The 19,198-nt window shown below is 41.1% G+C and overlaps 1 protein-coding gene across 1 annotated transcript in view; it reads right to left on the reverse strand.

Moving 5' to 3' along the window:
• Positions 1 to 15,941: 15,941 nt before the first annotated feature.
• The window catches only part of SRD5A2 (steroid 5 alpha-reductase 2), a 40,001-nt gene continuing 36,744 nt past the window's right edge, over positions 15,942 to 19,198 (reverse strand). Inside the window, exons 4-5 of the mRNA XM_058682969.1 lie at positions 19,009 to 19,159; positions 15,942 to 16,044 (exon numbers count right to left, since the gene is read on the reverse strand). Coding sequence (XP_058538952.1) covers positions 15,978 to 16,044; positions 19,009 to 19,159 — 218 coding nt within the window. The 3' untranslated portion in view covers positions 15,942 to 15,977. The remainder of the gene's footprint in view (positions 16,045 to 19,008; positions 19,160 to 19,198) is intronic.

Genomic DNA, 19,198 nt, shown 5'->3' on the forward strand with positions numbered 1-19,198 from the left:
ATCCACGTTGCTACAAAAGGCCATATTTCATTCTTTCTCATTGCCACGTAGTATCCCATTGTGTATATAAACCACAATTTCTTTATCCATTCATCAGTTGATGGACATTTAGGCTCTTTCCATAATTTGGCTATTGTTGAGAGTGCTGCTATAAACATTGAGGTACAAGTGCCCCTATGCCTCAGTACTCCTGTATCCCTTGGGTAAATTCCTAGCAGTGCTATTGCTGGGTCATAGGGTAGGTCTATTTTTAATTTTCTGAGGAATCTCCACACTGCTTTCCAGAGCGGCTGCAACAATTTGCATTCCCACCAACAGTGCAAGAGGGTTCCCGTGTCTCCACATCCTCTCCAGCATCTATAGTCTCCTGATTTGTTCATTTTGGCCACTCTGACTGGTGTGAGGTGATATCTGAGTGTGGTTTTGATCTGTATTTCCCCGATAAGCAGCGACGTTGAACATCTTTTCATGTGCCTGTTGGCCATCCGGATGTCTTCTTTAGAGAAGTGTCTATTCATGTTTTCTGCCCATTTCTTCACTGGGTTATTTGTTTTTCGGGTGTGGAGTTTGGTGAGCTCTTTATAGATTTTGGATACTAGCCCTTTGTCCTATATGTCATTTGCAAATATCTCTTCCCATTCTGTTGGTTGCCTTTTAGTTTTGTTGGTTGTTTCCTTTGCTGTGCAGAAGCTTTTAATCTTCATAAGGTACCAGTAATTCATTTTTGCTTTTAATTCCCTTGCCTTTGGGGATGTGTCGAGTAAGAGATTGCTACGGCTGAGGTCACAGAGGTCTGTTCCTGCTTTCTCCTCTAGGGTTTTGATGGTTTCCTGTCTCACATTCAGGTCCTTTATCCATTTTGAGTTTATTTTTGTGAATGGTGTGAGAAAGTGGTCTAGTTTCAACCTTCTGCATGTTGTTGTCCAGTTCTCCCAGCACCATTTGTTAAAGAGACTGTCTTTTCCATTGGATGTTCTTTCCTGCTTTGTCAAAGATGAGTTGGCCATATGTTTGTGGGTCTAGTTCTGGGGTTTCTATTCTATTCCATTGGTCTATGTGTCTGTTTTGTGCCAATACCATGCTGTCTTGATGATGACAGCTTTGTAGTAGAGACTAAAGTCTGGGATTGTGATGCCTCCTGCTTTGGTCTTCTTCTTCAGAATTACTTTAGCTATTCGGGGCCTTTTGTGGTTCCATATGAATTTTAGGATGGCTTGTTCTAGTTTCAAGAAGAATGCTGGTGCAATTTTGATTGGGATTGCATTGAATGTGTAGATAGCTTTGGGTAGTATTGACATTTTGACAATATTTATTCTTCCAATCCATGAGCAGGGAATGTCTTTCCATTTCTTTATATCTTCTTCAATTACCTTCATAAGCTTTCTATAGTTTTCAGCATACAGATCTTTTACATCTTTGGTCAGATTTATTCCTAGGTATTTTATGCTTCTTGGTGCAATTGTGAATGGGATCAGTTTCTTTATTTGTCTTTCTGTTGCTTCATTGTTAGTGCATAAGAATGCAACTGATTTCTGTACATTGATTTTGTATCCTGCAACTTTGCTGAATTCATGTATCAGTTCTAGCAGACTTTTGGTGGAGTCTGTCGGATTTTCCATGTATAATATCACGTCATCTGCAAAAAGCGAAAGCTTGACCTCATCTTTGCCATTTTTGATGCCTTTGATTTCCTTTTGTTGTCTGATTGCTGATGCTAGCACTTCCAGCACTATGTTAAACAACAGCGGTGAGAGTGGGCATCCCTGTCGTGTTCCTGATCTCAGGGAAAAAGCTCTCAGTTTTTCCCCATTGAGGATGATATTAGCTGTAGGCTTTTCATAAATGGCTTTTATGATGTGTAAGTATGTTCCTTCTATCCCGACTTTCTCAAGGGTTTTTATTAAGAAAGTGTGCTGGATTTTGTCAAAGGCCTTTTCTGCATCGATTAACAGGATCATATGGTTCTTCTCTTTTTATTTTATTACTGTGATGTATCACGTTGATTGATTTGCGAATGTTGAACCAGCCCTGCATCCCAGGAATGAATCCCACTTGATCATGGTGGGTTATTCTTTTTATATGCCATTGAATTCGATTTGCTAGTATCTTATTGAGAATTTTTGCATCCATATTCATCAGGGATATTGGCCTGTAGTTCTCTTCTTTACTGGGTCTCTGTCTGGTTTAGGAATTAAAGTAATACTGGCTTCATAGAATGAGTCTGGAAGTTTTCCTTCCCTTTCTATTTCTTGGAATAGCTTGAGAAGGATAGGTATTATCTCTGCTTTAAACGTCTGGTAGAACTCCCCTGGGAAGCCATCTGGTCCTGGACTCTTATTTGTTGGGAGATTTTTGATAACCGATTCAATTTCTTCGCTGGTTATGGGTCTGTTCAAGCTTTCTATTTCCTCCTGATTGAGTTTTGGAAGAGTGTGGGTGTTTAGAAATTTGTCCATTTCTTCCAGGTTGTCCAATTTGTTGGCATATAATTTCTCATAGTATTCCCTGATAATTGTTTGTATCTCTGAGGGATTGGTTGTAATAATTCCATTTTCATTCATGATTTTATCTATTTGGGTCATCTCCCTTTTCTTTTTGAGAAGCATGGCTAGAGGTTTGTCAATTTTGTTTATTTTTTCAAAAAACCAACTCTTGGTTTCATTGATCTGCTCTACAGTTTTTTTAGATTCTATATTGTTTATTTCTGCTCTGATCTTTATTATTTCTCTTCTTCTGCTGGGTTTAGGCTGCCTTTGCTGTTCTGCTTCTATTTCCTTTAGGTGTGCTGTTAGATTTTGTATTTGGGATTTTTCTTGTTTCTTGAGATAGGCCTGGATTGCGATGTATCTTCCTCTCAGGACTGCCTTCGCTGCATCCCAAAGCATCTGGATTGTTGTATTTTCATTTTCGTTTGTTTCCATATATTTTTTAATTTCTTCTCTAATTGCCTGGTTGACCCACTCATTTGTTAGTAGGGTTTTCTTTAACCTCCATGCTTTTGGAGGTTTTCCAGACTTTTTCCTGTGGTTGATTTCAAGCTTCATAGCATTGTGGTCTGAAAGTATGCATGGTATGATTTCAATTCTTGTAAACTTATGAAGGGCTGTTTTGTGACCCAGTATATGATCTATCTTGGAGAATGTTCCATGTGCACTCGAGAAGAAAGTATATTCTGTTGCTTTGGGATGCAGAGTTCTAAATATATCTGTCAAGTCCATCTGATCCAATGTATCATTCAGGGCCCTTGTTTCTTTATTGACCGTGTGTCTAGATGATCTATCCATTTCTGTAAGTGGGGTGTTAAAGTCCCCTGCAATGACCACATTCTTATCAATAAGGTTGCTTATGTTTATGAGTAATTGTTTTATATATTTGGGGGCTCTGGTATTAGGCGCATAGACATTTATAATTGTTAGCTCTTCCTGATGGATAGACCCTGTAATTATTATATAATGCCCTTCTTCATCTCTTGTTGCAGCCTTTAATTTAAAGTCTAGTTTGTCTGATATAAGTATGGCTACTCCAGCTTTCTTTTGGCTTCCAGTAGCATGATAAATAGTTCTCCATCCCCTCACTCTCAATCTAAAGTTGTCCTCAGGTCTAAAATGAGTCTCTTGTAGACAGCAAATAGATGGGTCTTGTTTTTTTATCCATTCTGATACCCTATGTCTTTTGGTTGGTGCATTTAATCCATTTACATTCAGTGTTATTATAGAAAGATATGGGTTTAGAGTCATTGTGATGTCTGTATGTTTTATGCTTGTAGCGATGTCTCTGGTACTTTGTCTCACAGGATCCCCCTTAGGATCTCTTGTAGGGCTGGTTTAGTGGTGACAAACTCCTTCAGTTTTTGTTTGTTTGGGAAGACCTTTATCTCTCCTTCTATTCTAAATGACAGACTTGCTGGATAAAGGATTCTCGGCTGCATATTTTTTCTGTTTAGCACACTGAAGATCTCGTGCCAATCCTTTCTGCCCTGCCAAGTTTCAAAAGAGAGATCAGTCACGAGTCTTATAGGTCTCCTTTTATATGTGAGGGCACGTTCATCCCTTACTTTCTGAATTTTCTCTTTATCCTTGTATTTTGCCAGTTTCACTATGATATGTCGTGCAGAAGATCGATTCAAGTTCCGTCTGAAGGGAGTTCTCTGTGCCTCTTGGATTTCAATGCCTTTTTCCTTCCCCAGTTCAGGGAAGTTCTCAGCTATGATTTCTTCAAGTACCCCTTCAGCGCCTTTCCCTCTCTCTTCCTCCTCTGGGATACCAATTATGCGTATATTATTTCTTTTTAGTGTATCACTTAGTTCTCTAATTTTCCCCTCATACTCCTGGATTTTTTTATCTCTCTTTTTCTCAGCTTCCTCTTTTTCCATAACTTTATCTTCTAGTTCACCTATTCTCTCCTCTGCCTCTTCAATCCGAGCCGTTGTCATTTCCATTTTGTTTTGCATTTCGTTTAAAGCGTTTTTCAGCTCCTCGTGACTGTTCCTTAGTCCTTTGATCTCTGTAGCAAGAGATTCTCTGCTGTCCTCTATACTGTGTTCAAGCCCAGCGATTAATTTTATGACTATTATTCTAAATTCACTTTCTGTTATATTATTTAATCCTTTTTGATCAGTTCATTAGCTGTTGTTATTTCCTGGAGATTCTTCTGAGGGGAATTCTTCCGTTTGGTCATTTTGGATAGTCCCTGGAGTGGTGAGGACTTGCAGGGCACTTCCCCTGTGCTGTGGTGTATAACTGGAGTTGGTGGGCGGGGCCGCAGTCAGACCTCATGTCTGCCCCCAGCCCACCGCTGGGGCCACAGTCAGACTGGTGTGTGCCTTCTCTTCCCCTCTCCTAGGGGTGGGATTCACTGTGGGGTGGCGTGGCCCGTCTGGGCTACTTGCACACTGCCAGGCTTGTGGTGCTGGGGATCTGGCGTATTAGCTGGGGTGGGTAGGCAAGGTGCACGGGGGCAGGAGGGGCAGGCTTAGCTCGCTTCTCCTTAGGTGATCCACTTCAGGAGGGGCCCTGTGGCAGCGGGAGGGAGTCAGATCCGCTGCCGGAGGTTTGGCTCCGCAGAAGCACAGAGTTGGGTGTTTGTGTGGAGCGAGCAAGTTCCCTGGCAGGAACTGGTTCCCTTTGGGATTTTGGCTGGGGGATGGGCGAGGGAGATGGCGCTGGCGAGCGCCTTTGTTCCCCACCAAACTGAGCTCTGTTGTCTGGGGGCTCAGCAGCTCTCCCTCCCTTTGTCCTCCAGCCTTCCCGCTTTCTGAGCAGAGCTGTTAACTTATGACCTCCCAGACGCTAAGTCATGCTTGCTGTCGGAACACACTCCGTCCAGCCCCTCCGCTTTTGCCAGCCAGCCTCAGGGGCTTTGCTTGGCCGGCAGGCCGCCCCTCCACCCCGGCTCCCTCCCGCCAGTCCGTGGAGCGTGCACCACCTAGCCGCCCTTCCTACCCTCTTCCGTGGGCCTCTCGTCTGCGCTTGGCTCCGGAGACTCCATTCTGCTAATCCTCTGGCGGTTTTCTGGGTTATTTAGGCAGGTGTAGGTGGAATCTAAGTGATCAGCAGGTCGAGCGGTGAGCCCAGCATTCTCCTATGCCGCCATCTTCCTCATTCGAGAACACAATTTTTTTAATGCAAAAGATTCAGTTTACCAATAAAGAAAATAGATGACAAATAAGCACATGAGAAGATACTCACCATTATTAGGCATTAAGAAAATGCAGATATAAAACGTTTTAAAAATCATTACTCTATACCTACTTAGAATTATCTTTTTTTTTTTTTTTTTTTTAATTGACAATATCAAGTGCTGGTAAAGATGCAGAACTGGAACTGTAATATGTTGTTGTCAGGGATGCATAATGACAGGGCCGCTTTGGAAAACCAGTTTGGCAGTTTCTTACAAACATTTGTATAGTATATTCCAGGATCCCATTCTTAAGTATTTATTTACCCAAGAGAAATGAAACTTATGTTCACACACAAATCTGTACACAAATGTTCATAACTGTTTTATTTAGAATTGCTCAAAACTAGAAACATCATAAATATCCTTCAATATGTGAAATAGAAAATAAAACGTGGTATCGTTTGGCAAATTTAATGCAATTATTTGGCAATTGTAAGGAATGGACTGATCACACAGATGAATCCCAGCACTGTCATGCTGAGTGATGGAAACCAAATACAGGACAGTACATATGGTATGATTCCATTCAGATAAAATTTCAAACTAACATACAGTAAACAAACAAACAAAAACCTATCAATGATCGTCTGTGACCAGGAGTGGAGGGAAGAATGCACTGCAGAGAAGTATAAGGAATCTTTTGAGAATGAGGAAATACTCTGTATCCTGATTGGAGGGGTCGTTTACAGGTGTATATAGTTGTCAAACCCATGGTATTTACACTTGAAACAGATACAGTTTATTGTAAATAAATATAAATAAATAATATCTTATCAAGTTGATATGAAAAAGGCATCTCTAATCATTTTGCTTTCTAATAACATTTTTCTTTCTCCTAAAAATGAATAAAACATAAAATTTTCTGTCTAATAAAGTGATCTGCCTAATAAACTCACAATGTAGCATCTTTCTAGAGTCTCTTCTCATCTATCACAGTTTCTCCATCTTTTTTCCTTCACCAGCTCCTTTGAGTGCAAGTAGCATAAGCATTCTGGAACACTAACTCTACTTCTTTAGATAGAAGCTAACTTCCGTTGCCCAGATTGAATTGAACTAAACTTCTTGAATTCTGCATTTTTTCATCCACTCATATCCAGGAGTTACTGGCTCCGTCTCAGAGATCAATGCAACTGAATTATTGATGCTTGGGGAGATTGTATTCAGATTCCCATTAACTGCCTGGAACTATAGGCCAGATTGCCCCAGGAAAACTTGTCAACCAGGAATATTGTCTTCATTGCCTAGCACTCAGAGTCTCAAACTCAGAGTGGGGCTTAGAGAACACTAGTCTAGTCACTGGCTTCCATTCAACCTGACCCCTCACCACCAAGATATCTTCCAGCCTCTTCTTGAACACTCCAGTGATGAGGAGCTCACAGCCAGGTTTGTTGTCTTCCTCATGATTAATCAAATCTCTCCCTTGAAGTTGACTCCTTGTTTCCTTTCTGGACTCTCTCTCCACTTTCTGGGGTGCCCAGGGTTATCTCAACTTCCAATTGCCCATGGCCCCTTCTGCACATCTAGGCAGTTCCCACCAGAGGGCACTCCAAGCACTGCTCAGTCTCTCTTCTGCAGATCTGTCCTCTGCTTCGATTTCTTCATCTTGCTCTCTGCCTTGTGACAAGGTGTCAACCAAACTAATCCCTGCCAAGAGATACTTAACTGTCATTTCGGATCACTTAGTGCTTTAAACCCAAATAAAGGTAGAAAGATACCTAGGAGTAGAATTGCTGGATTGTATAGTAACCCTACATAACATTTTCTTTCTTTTTTTTTTTTTCTTCAATATATGAAGTTTATTGTCAAATTGGTTTCCATACAACAACCGGTGCTCATCCCAAAAGGTGCCCTCCTCAATACCCATCACCCACCCTCTCCTCCCTCCCACCCCCCATCAACCCTCAGTTTGTTCTCAGTTTTTTATCCTACATAACATTTTCAGGAACCGCCAAACTGTTTTCCAAAGATTGCACCATTTTATATTCGCACTAGCAATGTATGAGGGTTCTTTCTGATTTCTTCACATTCCCCTCAACCCTTATTATTGTCTGTCTTCTTTAGTTATAGGTATTCTGGTAAGCATGAAATGGTATCTCATTGTGGTTTTGATTTGCATTTCCCTAGTGACTAATGATGTTGAGTATATTTTATGTCCTTATTGGACATTTCTATATCTTCTGTGAAGAAATGTCTATTTGAATTTTTGTCCATTTTTAATTGGGTTATTTTACTATCTATTATTGAGTTGTAGAAGTTCTTTATATTCTGGATATAAATCCCTTATGAGATATATGATTTGCAAATATTTCTTCTCAGTCTGTTGGTTGCTATTTTACTTTATTGGTGGTAGCCTTCAAAGTATGAAAGTTTTTAATTTGGATAAAATCCATCTTGCCAATCTTCTCTTTTATTGCTTGTGCTTTTGGTGTCATATCTAAGAGATCATTGCCTAACCCAACATCACAAAGATTTATTCCTATGTTTGCTTCTACACATTTTTATACTTTAACTCTTACATTTCTTTACCTTTATAATTCATTTTGAGTTAATTTTTGTTTATTGTGTGAGATATGGATTCAAATCCATTCTCCTGCATGTGGATATCCAGTTGTTTCAATATAGATTTGCTAAACGGATAATGAAAAGTTTGACATGATTTGTCTTCAGAGATCACCAAGCATCTAGATTTTTCCTATGGTTCTTACAGGCTAAAGGAAAATGATGAACCTATTAAACTGGTACCAGACAGAAAAAAATCTACCTCACATATTTCCAAGGCTTTAGAATGAAGAAGAGAATGCATTAGAACTGTTGACAAAGTGTGATGGCACTTCAGCCACATTAGTCTCTGCAAATAATTCTGCTAGTAGCCAAGGGGGTATGCTGTGAAGGGTTAGAGTATTCATAGCACCTCTAAATTTGGGAAGAAGAATGCCTCATTTTTAAAAGAAGAGTAGACCTCAGCTGAATTTAGAAGACCAGATAAAGATTACACAGAGCCCCTAGAGTCCAAATAAATACTGTACATAAGACAACAGGCCTTATTTTCATCTTTAAAATGTTCTATCCCAAATTTTCAATTAAATATATTGGAAGTTTTGCCCACTTTAAAATTCATCTCTGGCTCATAAAGAGAGCCTACTTTATGTGCTGCCTCCGTGAACCCTTCCCAACCTGCCCTAGATACCTCTGCCCTCAGAATTCCAGCTACCCTGGCTTTCCCAAATCCTCAACTCTGTCTTATCAACTCGGGGAGATAACCAGCCTGTTTGGGCTTCCCTTCCCTGTGCTGTGGCTTGGAAACTTTCTTTAATCAATTAGCTGAGGAAATCGTGGGCTCATCTCCTTTTGATCATTTCCTTTTGCTCAGGAAACACTCATGAATTGTAGTTCAACACTTGGACGTTGTTTCATATATTTTTCTACTATTTTAGTTATAAATACAGTCCCGATTTTTACATAATAACCATTTGTGGATGTCCCATGTCACAAATTTTGCTATGTCATGTTTTTCATTTTCATTTTGATTCAAAAATTTTTTAAAGATTTTGTTTATCTATTTATTTTTCATTTTTTAAAATTTATTTGAGGGAGAGAGTGCATGAGCATGAGTGCATTTGAAGAGGGGCAGAGGAAGAGGCAGAGACAGACAGAGACCCCAAGAGGCAGAGACAGAGACCCCAAGCTGGCTCCATGCTCAGCGCAGAGCCTGATGCAGGGCTTGATCCCACAACCCTGTGATCATGACCTGAGCTGAAATCAAGAGTTAGGTGCTTAACCGACTGAGCCACCCAGGCGCCCCTAAGATTATATTTTTTAAATAATTCTACACCTAACATAGGGCTCACAACCCTAAAATCAAGAGTCACATGCTGTACCAACTGAGCCAGCTAGGCACCCTTGATTCAAAATATTCTAATTTATCATGTGATTCTCCTTTGACATACAGGTTATTTGAAAGTGCACAGATAATGTGCGCAGACAGGAGCACTGAAATTTGACTACAATTATGGATTCATTTCTCCCTCCAGTTATAGAAGTTTTGCCTATAGATTTTGAAGCTCTGTTATTTGATGTGTACAAATTTAGGTTTGCTTTCTTGATAAATTGGCTTATCATGATGTAATGTCTTTATCACTTATAATATTTTCTGCTCTACAGTCCAAATGTTCATCAACAGATGAATGGATAAAGAACATGTGGTGCATATATGGAATTTTACTCAGCCACGAAAAAGAAGAAATTTCTCCATTTGCAATAACATAGGTGGATCTAGAGGGTATAATGCTAAGTGAAATAAGTCAGTCAGAGAATTGACTCATGTGATTTCAGGTGATTTCACTCATATGTGGAATTTAAGAAGCAAAACAAACAAATAAAAAAAGAGACAAAGCAAAAACAGACCCTTAACTATAGGGAACAAACTGATGGTTACTAGAGGGGAGGTAGGTGCGGGGGATGGGTGAAATGGGTTAAGGGTATTAATATCATGATGAACACTAAGTTATGGATAGAACTGTTGAATCACTGTATTGAACACCTGAAACTAATATAACATTGTATGTTAACTATACTAGAATTAAAAATGTTTTTAAATATATTCCTTGCTCTAAAATCTACTTGGTCTGATATTAACATAACCTCTCCAGATTTATTTTAACTAATGTTTTCATAGTATATATTTTCCATCCACTAACTTTGTAATTTTAGCAGGTTTCTTGAATATAGCATATAGTTGGATCTTGCTTTTTTATTTAGCCTGGAAATTCTGCCTTTTAATTGGAATGCTTATACCACTTACATTTCATCTAATTACTGATATGGTTGGATTTAAATTTACCATCTCACTATTTTCTATTTTCCCCATCGGTTTTTTATTCAATTCTTCTGCTTTCCCTACATTATTTTGGGATTGAGGTTTTTTTTATTATTCCTTTCTGTTTCCACTATTAGTTTATTACCTATATCTCTTTTTTTTAGTTGTCACTCTAGAGTTTATGCAGTATACATCTTTAACTTAACACAGCTCACATTCAGATTTATACCTCTCTATAGATTTAGCATAAGAATCTTACATTAATGAACTAATTAAATGCATTAAATGCAACTAATTAATGAATTAATTAAAGAAACTTAATTGATTTTATGGCATTTGCTTTCTAATCAATGCTGAAAAAAATGCATCCCTGTAGGGAAGGATCCTTTCCTTTGGGGCCTCTGGAGTAAAGGAAAAGAAAGACCATGAAAAAGGCACACCCTGTGGATTCTTACTCCTCTGGAGGCTCCCATCCCCCCACTGGCCTCACCAAACTTGGATGCTACCATGCACTTCTCAGCACAACTCTATCTCTTTCTCACAAGTGTCACTGCTGTACAGACTTAAAACCATCTTTATGAGGTGAGTGAACAGAAACATAATTAAATTATTTATTGTGAGGTACAACCATATGGCTTGTGTTTAAAGAAATTAAGCATCTTCCCTTATGAAAAAGGAGCTCTAAGAAGAGCTTATTCTCTCTCCCAGAAGGATTCTTTCCCTGGGAGGATAAGGAAGGGATCAGACTTATGCAAACTGAAGACAAGAGAAAGGAAAGAATCCCACCCTGTCAGGAGAGGCTCCCTCTCCCAAGCCCTTTCCCTGACTTCATCGCCCACCTTCCCCTGCCCCTACCCCTGCTCCTCCTACATAACTGCCCACCTCCTCCACTTTCTGTGCTCTCCTCCTGCTCTCAGCCAGCCTGCCATGTGGGAGAGGGTACTGGACATCCCTTACCTAGCCTCTTACTTCACTGAGCAAAGCCAAACCCTGAAATTAACAAAGATTAAGACAAAAGGAACTAAACACAGGTTAGTACATATTTAACCTTCCTCAACAGTGCATTTCATTCACCCACATCCCAAGCTATGGCTGGTGGGAAGAAATGGGACATGATACAAATAACATAGAACCTTTTAAGATCACAGCTTAATGGACTTACAGAGAGAATGAGTAAATCTCTTATTTAAAAATAAATCCACTCAGTGGCTATTAAATCATCCAAGCACCCACATCACCATCTGGTACCATTCCTCTTTCTTTTATCATGGGATAGTGGAGATGCTATAAAACAATCAGCAGCCTTTTCTAGAAGGTTTTGCTTAGCATTTATTGTTACCCTAGCTTATTTGCCATGCCTGGACCTCGGCCCACAGCCTATTAGAGAATCAAAAGGCCAGGCAAGAAAGGAAATGACTCTTCATGAGTTCATTCCTTCATGTGCCAAGAGCTTTATCTTTTGATTCGTGGTGAGATTACCGTAAGGTTACCACAAAAAGTCAAGACAGCTATTAAAAAACTGCAAGGCAGTAAAATCATAGGCTTATTTATTTGTTCCTGAAAGGGTTAGACCACCTAAATCACTATTTAATTGCAAATTTCTCATTAGAGGTCTTTCCCCCCCCCCCCCCCCCTTTTGAATACAGTAAAGCCAGTGCTGCTCCTTCTGGAGGTAAGCATTGAGTGTAAGGGCAATTTGGGACTGGAAACCCTTTCCAGAACACAAATGCCATCTCTACCCACCATGATCTCTACCACACCTTCATTTTATGAAACAGGTTCATGATAATGCATAGCCTGATCCTCTCCACAGAGTGCGGGTAACAGATTCCACAAAATGGATGTGACAATTGGTAGATTCTGAACTGTAGCACCACACTGAAGCTCTGGCTGTTTGTCTCCTGCATGAGTTCCTCAGAAATCTAAATGGTAGCCCCTAATGGACAAGAATCATGTCTAACTCAACAATATCCTCCCACCCCTTACCATTTTTTGGTATTTTAAATACTTAATAAATGATTGCAGATTATGTTCAGGCCTTAAATTCTATGTAGAGCCTATCTATGTGGGCTCTGCTGGATCTCTCTTACAAAAGCCTGCTATGCCCTAAGAAGAAAGACAAACTTTTGTTTTTAAGTTTATTTATTTTGAGAGAGACAGAGATAGCACGAGTGGGGGAAGGACAGAGAGAGAGGGAGAGAGAACCCCGAGTAGGCTCTGAGAAGCCAGCCCAGAGCCCGACCCAGGGCTTGAACTCAAAACCGTGAGATCGAGACCTGAGCCAAAACCAAGAGTCCAGACGCTTAACCAACTGAGCCACCCACGTGCCCAAAGAAAGACAAACTTCTGATTCTTAAAGGGGCAAGACAGAATGGCTGCTCTGACCAGCTACGTGACCTTGGAAGGCATTTTAATACTGCAGGTCTCAGTGTCTCCATCTATTATGTGAATGGGGCAGAACTAGCTGATGTCTTAAATGTGCTTTGGCTCTTTTATTCTGAAAACAAACAGAACACTACAACATCTCCCACAAGGTCAGGAGGAAAACGTTCCCTCCATGAAAGTTTCAGCAAGAGCAAGACAGAATATTTTGTTAGCTAAGCCACAGGCATATTTTAACCTCTTGTTTCAAAAACCACTCCATAGAATCCTACACTAACCATGTATACACTAAAGGGAATACATTTAAGGATTAACATACCTTCCCTTCAGACTTTTATTGTACTCCATCTGCATACATATTCTAGCCCTACACAGAGAAAACGAGTTGAAAACAACGGCCCTAGAACACTGAGAGTACTTCAGTTTTAAAAGAAGAGTTAAGATTACGTGAAGTTTAATCTACATTATATTTAAATTAAGAAAGTCCACATTAGGGACACCTGGCTGGGGCTGATATGATAGATTGTAGGACTCTTGATCTCGTGGTCTTAGGTTTAAGCCCCACGTTGGGTGTAAAGATTACTAACAAATAAACTAAAAAAAGAAAAGTCGACGATCACATTAACTTGAAATGACAATAGGGTATTTAAAATTTCCAAATATGTAAGTTACCTTATTAAATCAGGGTTGGCCTAAAAATTCTAGAGAGCACCCTCTTGTGGCAAAAAATGCAATTGCTGAATGACAGTTTTATCCAGAGATTGCACCTACCAGGCAAAGAGCAGCTGCCATTCATCAAGCACTTATTACAGTTCAAGGACCAGCCCAGATATTTTATATGGCAATAAAATAAAAGTTTTAACAAAGGCAGTTTTCAATGTCATGGAGAGAACTGGAAGTCTTTTGTTTCACGGAGCCCAAGCTACACCTTAAGGTTTACTTCACTGAGAATGTCTCCCCCACCCGTATATTCTTGAACATGAGGGGTATCATCTAGCCTTAGCACATTCTCCAGCACCTTTCCTGCACCTTCTTGGAGTACTGAGCTGTGCCTGAGACACACTGTTAAGTTATATTTCTCTTTTGTTTTCAACTCAGAGACCCTTATTTCAAGTTGACAAAATGAAGACAGAAGAGCAATAAGGAAGCAATACTTTAAAAAAAAAAAAAAAAGGAAGAAAACAAAAGGCAAACAACAACAACAAAAAAACCCCCACAGGTCAACACCTTATAAAAATCTTTGAGTCCGGGGATCTTTCAATTCAAACAAAATTACTTAGCATCCATGATTTGAGAGGCATTTAATAAACAGAAAAACACTTATATGATTACAATTTATATTCTTCAGTAATATATATCATTCTTAGATCTTCTGAGCATCCTGTTTCTTATATAGCGAATTTTCTGTACTTAGTACCTCGTGTGATAAACCTAGTGTTCATTTCTCAAAAGGGCTTGCTAAATATTACCAACACTTGCCACAAACCTGGACCTGAGGGGACAAATATTTTTGTACATTCTGATTATGAATGTTCAGCCCCTCCCTAGAGAGCCCGATGTCAAGTTCCCATGCTAGGTGACCCCTCCACCGAGGTTGCAAATTCTAATGCCTACTAGCTGATCAGTCCCCATTCTTAGTGGGCTTCATGATCTCAGATCCTCCAACTTTTTAAAGACAATTGAAATGTAGAGACCTAACTTTGAAATTTTGGAAACTTCAAATGTTGAAAAAAAGGAAGTCAAACTATGTGTGACGCCCTGTCTGAGCCAAACAAAACAGGTTTTCTGCCCAGTTGCGTCCCTCTGGTTCAGAGGCAGAGGTTCAGCATCTGCCCTCAGGGATTCTGAGGACTGCTGTTCAGTCTGCTCCCAGGAAATGCCTTCCTGATCAGATCCCGAGGATTGCAGTGAAGAAATCCCAGAAGAGGAGAGCTGCTGAGTGCTTCTGATATGCTTCAGTGTCACTGCAATTGTCTTCAGGCAAGCCATGTATGATCTTATCCAGTCAATTCCCTTCTTTTAACATTCTCTCATTACTTGGATATTTCCACAGGTTTCAGAGAATACCAGAGTTGACAATGTCTACAATAAAACACTTTTTTTTTAATTCTCTCAGGAGCCAACCAGAGTCATGTCTTTCTCTTTGTGGTCATGAAAAGCCGTCCTTCAATAAAACCCACACCAGTTTTGGGGATATCTCTAACAGGGATCATGGAATCTTTCAGAAGATAAGGGCACTGAGATAATGTACAAATTTGAAATGGGGTCAGTGCCTCGTTGCATCTTTAGCAAGATGAAGAGAGCCTCCTCTATTAAAAGTCCATCTCTCGGGGCGCCTGGGTGGCGCAGTCGGTTAAGCGTCCGACTTCAGCCAGGTCACGATCTCGCAGTCCGTGGGTTCGAGCCCCGCGTCAGGCTCTGGGCTGATGGCTCGGAGCCTGGAGCCTGTTTCCGATTCTGTGTCTCCCTCTCTCTCTGCCCCTCCCCCGTTCATGCTCTGTCTCTCTCTGTCCCAAAAATAAATAAAAATGTTGGAAAAAAATTTTTTTTAAAAAAGTCCATCTCACATCTTTCATAATTAACTAAGGAAAAGGAAAGTGTGACTGAGTTTCCATTTGGGAGTAGATTCGCTCAGGATCCATGCAGCTTCAGATTTTCAATATCTGCTAATTTGTATGGGTTTAGAATATGTACCTTTAATAAAGTCTATAAGCAATGCCCTCAACTGGGAACCTCTCTGACTACAGAGATGTGTTACATTGATGTAGAGTAGGTATTCAGCCACACGTACTCAGATCACCCAAAGAAGAAAATATAGGGAAGTTCTATACTTTCTAGGAGGAATAGCTAAGAAGCAGATAGATGCCTCTGTGTGGAAAAGAGCCTTGTTGAAGCTTCAAAAGGAGATCAGGAAAGAGACCCTCTGGGACAGTGGAGTACACACTACGTACCCACCTCACAAGATCTCCAGGACAGCTGTTGGAACGCAAGAAGCCTACTATTATGTATATGCACAGTGCAGCTTTAAAAGTTACAGGTTCAGCAGCCTGATGGTGCTCGACAGTCAGGTGGGAGCTCTGTTCCTTTTTATTTGGTTTCTTTAAAAGATGAATGGAATGAGGGCTTTCCGAGATTTGGGGTAATCCTCAAACATCTTGAGGTAGAACCTAAAAGACAAGAAAGGATAATTATAATAAGCAGTGGTCAACAGTGGAGGTTCGCTGGGTCTGAAATCCTTATGACTAATCAACCTACAGTTATTCAGGGCCTGACTCTTCCACACGGCCATTTGTCCATCTTCTTTCTCCCTCCTGCACCCTCTTCTGTAAATGTTGAAGCTTCTTGTTTTGGGAAATAAAAAGTAACAGCTAGAGGACAGTGGTGATGGTTGCACAACATTATGGATGTACTTTAAGACGACTGAATGGTACATTTAAAATGGCTAAAATGGTAAATTTTATGTTATGTGTATTTTGCCACATTAAAAAAAAAAGTATAAGCCAGAAAGAATTGCTCAATGGATTCAACCGGGAAATAAGGAACCAAAGACCCCAAAGACAATGGGCACGGTTACTCCTTGAGACCTGGTAATGTTCCCAGGCGAATATCCCCTCATGAGGCCTGGGAATGCCAAGAAAATGTTATCTTGTGTTATGGGTTGAATTGTGTCCCCCAGAATAGATGCTTGAAGCTTTAACCCCCTACCTGGAAATAGGGCCATTGCAGATATAATTTATTAAGGTAAGATGAGATCATACTGGAGTAGGGAAGGCCCTTAATCCAGTATGACTGAAGGGGAGAAGAGACACCACGACAGAGACAGGCAGGGAAGGAGGCCATGTGGGGACAGAGGCAGAGGTTAGGAATGGAGCTGTGTAAACCATGGGACACCTCGGACGGCAGGTGCAACCAGAAGCGGGAAAGAGGCAGGGAGGGATTCTCTTTTAGAGCCTTCAGAGAGAATATGACCCTACATCCACTTTGATTTCAGACTTCTGCCTCCAGAACCACAAGGAAATAAATTTCTATTGTTTTAAGACACTCAGTTTGCGGCCATCTGTTTCGGCAACCCTGAAAGATTAACAGAAGTTGTGAAATGGCTTTCTCCTTCAGTGACCAGTCTGTCCTCCTAGCTAACTGAAGCTGGTAGTTCTCAGGTTATAGTCAAGATGATGCACTCTGTTAAAGTGCCTTAATTTGAACTGGGGGACACCCAGTAATAATATGCGACGAGAGGTGGCAGGTTTCCGGTGCTATGATTATGCCCTCTGGGCCTCCCTCTGGAGCAGTCTGACCTAACAGGACAGGGCCACACTTAGGAATTTGTTGTGGCACCAGCTGGAAACCTCTGGTGGAAATGCTGTCCTTCCCCTGACCAGCTCCACTGAGACCACTTCTCAGGGCTCCTCGAACTGCTGGCTGATGCCCTCTCTGCCCTCTCCCTCTCCACCTCTGGTAGTCGGCAGACTCCGCCTCAAGAGAGGAAGGGTGCTCTGCAGCCTGTCTCCACCAAGTCTAGGAGGTGGCTGGCACGGGTCATGAGGACAGCTACTGTTTTATTCATTTCTGACAGGTCTGCGTAAATTCCACTCCAAGGAAAAGAACCCATTCTTGGTTTAACCTTCTAAACTATGAAATTAATCATTAGCCCAACTAAAACACCTATGCAGGAGCTTAAGGGTCCCCCAGATCCTGGTTCCAAGGCTATTCTCCCCTTGGCTATCGCTCGCTCTCTCTCTCTCTCTCTGTCTCCAGCCGCAAATGTCGTTTTATTTTTTTTAATTAAAAAAAATTTTTTTATGTTTATTTATTTTTGAGAGAGAGAGACAGAGCATGAGCGGGGGAGGGGCAGAGAGAGCAGGAGACACAGAATCGGAAACAGGCTCCAGGTTCTGAGCTGTCAGCACAGAGCCCGACATGGGGCACGAACTCACAGACCGCGAGATCATGACCTGAGCCGAAGTCGGATGCTCAACCGACTGACCCACCCAGGCGCCCCTATTTTTTTTAATTTTTAAATTTTATTTAAATCCAAGTTAGTTAACATATAGTATAATAATGATTTCAGCAGAATTTAGTGATTCATCACTTACATACGACACCCAGTGCTCATTCCAACAAATGCCCTTCTTAACAAATGCCATTTTAGAGAAAGGATCTGAAATTCAAGTTCAAAGCCTGGTAACAACTTAGCATGTTACCTTCCTTCCCCCTGCAGTGAGACATTTAGTCAATGCTTTGGTCCCCACCCCATCCGAGGTGCAGGGTTTGGGAGGGAGGTGGAAGTTAGTAAAGCTTTAGGTTAGCCCTACAGAGAAAAGTTTCCAAACCCATACAATACCACATAAGCACTCACTTACCCTGCCTTCCCAGGAAGCCAGCAATGACCTTGGCTATGATTTATGGATGGAGGAGGTAGAGGGAAAGGGAAGTACCCATACCCAAGTAAGCCCGAATATTGCACAGATTCCAAGAAAATAATCCTGGAGTTTCCAAGGCTCTTTGATTACCTGGACTGTTAGCACCAAGCCTAGAATTAAAGAAAGTAGCCCCACAAGACCTGGGGCCAGGCTGTCCCTTGGTGGGACTGTATCCTGGCTGTCCCTCAGAATTACCTGTGAGGCTGTGGAAAGTTCTGCCCACGGAACACACTTAGAAATGTGGCAGAAGTGAAATGAACTGAAGCAGAGAAATGGAAGTGAGTTGAACTGAAGCACTCCTTGTGCCTCTTGACCCTTCCCTATAGCCCACTGCCACCCAGTATCCACCCACCAGCAGGTGAGCCTGCTAGGAGGGCACAGAGCCGCCTAACATATGAGGACACAAGGTGCTTCTCCCTGGGAAGCCTTCTTCATCAAGGCGTTAGGTGGCTCCCCAAGTCACTCCCCAATGGGTTTAGTTTTTCTCATAGAAAAAAAAATTTTTTTTTTTTTTTACAATACTGTCATCCGGTTAAATTCCAAGTTCAGTGAAAGCCCAGGAAGTCAGAATTTACCAGTCCAGAAAACTGTATCAATTTTACCTTATACAAACACATGTCTTAGTTTCTACATCTATCTGACTCCCAGGGCTGAAAGCCTGTTTAGAGAAGAAAGCTACTTGGATGCTGCCACCCTGAGTGCAAAGTTTACCTATGGTGGTGAAAAGCTCGTAGCCCAAGGAAACAAAGTGAGAAAAAGGCAAATGCAAGCGCTGGGAGTGACCACGTGGCCAGGGCATAGCCGATCCATTCAATGATCTCACCAAGGAAATTGGCTCCAGAAACGTAGGTAAACAAGCCACCTGCATGCAGAAGAAAGAAAGAATCATCGGAACTGGATC

Source organism: Neofelis nebulosa, chromosome 9, assembly GCF_028018385.1.
Source record: "Neofelis nebulosa isolate mNeoNeb1 chromosome 9, mNeoNeb1.pri, whole genome shotgun sequence".
Classification (NCBI taxonomy): Eukaryota; Metazoa; Chordata; class Mammalia; order Carnivora; family Felidae; genus Neofelis; species Neofelis nebulosa.